At 68.3% G+C, this 994-nt stretch overlaps 1 protein-coding gene across 1 annotated transcript; it reads left to right on the top strand.

Annotated features, from left to right (window-relative positions):
• Window positions 1-79: 79 nt before the first annotated feature.
• Window positions 80-782, top strand: LOC115271440 (tuberoinfundibular peptide of 39 residues-like; the record flags this gene model as incomplete). The annotated part of the gene is made up of 2 exons (XM_029913940.1): window positions 80-200; window positions 455-782. Coding segments are annotated over 2 exons (449 nt in total), but the record flags the coding sequence as incomplete, so codon positions are not given.
• Between the last annotated feature and the right edge of the window lie 212 nt (window positions 783-994).

The raw sequence follows: 994 nt of genomic DNA, 5'->3' as shown, positions 1-994 counted from the left end.
GGGGGGGGGGGGGGGGGGGGGGGGGGGGGGGGGCAGGGGCTGTGTCCAGGGGCCTCTGACCCTGTTTTCATCCCCCCAGGGCTGGAGATGGACGCCCCACCTGGCGCTGGGAGAGGTCTGGTCCCCGTCACCTTCCTCCTGGGCTGCAGTTTGCTCCTGTGCTCAGGGGCTCGGCTCCCCCCGTCGTATCCCCCCAACAGGTACAGCCCTGCCCCCAGCCACCAGACCCCACTCCCCTCCCAGAGCCGGGGAGAGAACCCAGGAGTCCTGGCTCCTAGCCCCCCCTGCTCTAACCACTAGACCCCACTCCCCTCCCAGAGCCAGGGAGAGAACCTAGGTGTCCTGGTTCCCAGCCCCCCCTGCTCTAACCACTAGACCCCACTCCCCTCCCAGAGCTGGGGAGAGAACCCAGGAGTCCGGGGCTGTCTCTGTCTCTCTCTCTCTCTCTGCCTAGGCTGTGGATGCGGGATGCCCCACAGGACCCCGCCGACGCCGGCGAACGCCCCCTGGCTTGGGACCTGCAGCTGCCGTCCATCACCCTGCAGGACTGGAGCCTCCGGATGCTGTCCGGAGAGGGGCGAAGCAGGAAGTCCCGCCTCTGGAGCGGGCCAAGCCAGGAAGTCCCGCCTGCGGAGCTGGCCCCGGGCTGGGGCGAGAAGAGGAGCATCGTGGTGGCGGACGACGCGGCTTTCCGGGAGCAGAGCAAGATGCTGACGGCCATGGAGCGCCAGAAATGGCTCAACTCCTACATGCAGAAACTGCTGGTGGTGAACCCCGACTGAGGGGGGGGGCCGCGTCCATGTGTCCTGCCGTCCGGGGGCCGCGCGCCCCCAATAAAGGATCTTTGCTTTCCGTCTGGTGACTCAGAGCCCAAAGACAGGAGCCGGTGTCTTCATTGGGGGAGGGCTGGGGGGGGATGGAGGGAGGGGGTGGGGGTGGAAGGAGGGGTCCGTGGGGCTGGCTGACATATCTGGGGGTGGGGGGACGGAGGGAT

The sequence above is a fragment of the Terrapene carolina genome, unplaced genomic scaffold, assembly GCF_002925995.2.
Source record: "Terrapene carolina triunguis isolate 2854851 unplaced genomic scaffold, T_m_triunguis-2.0 Scaffold17102, whole genome shotgun sequence".
In the NCBI taxonomy this organism is placed as follows: Eukaryota; Metazoa; Chordata; order Testudines; family Emydidae; genus Terrapene; species Terrapene triunguis.
This window is presented reverse-complemented; position numbering and strand designations above follow the sequence as displayed.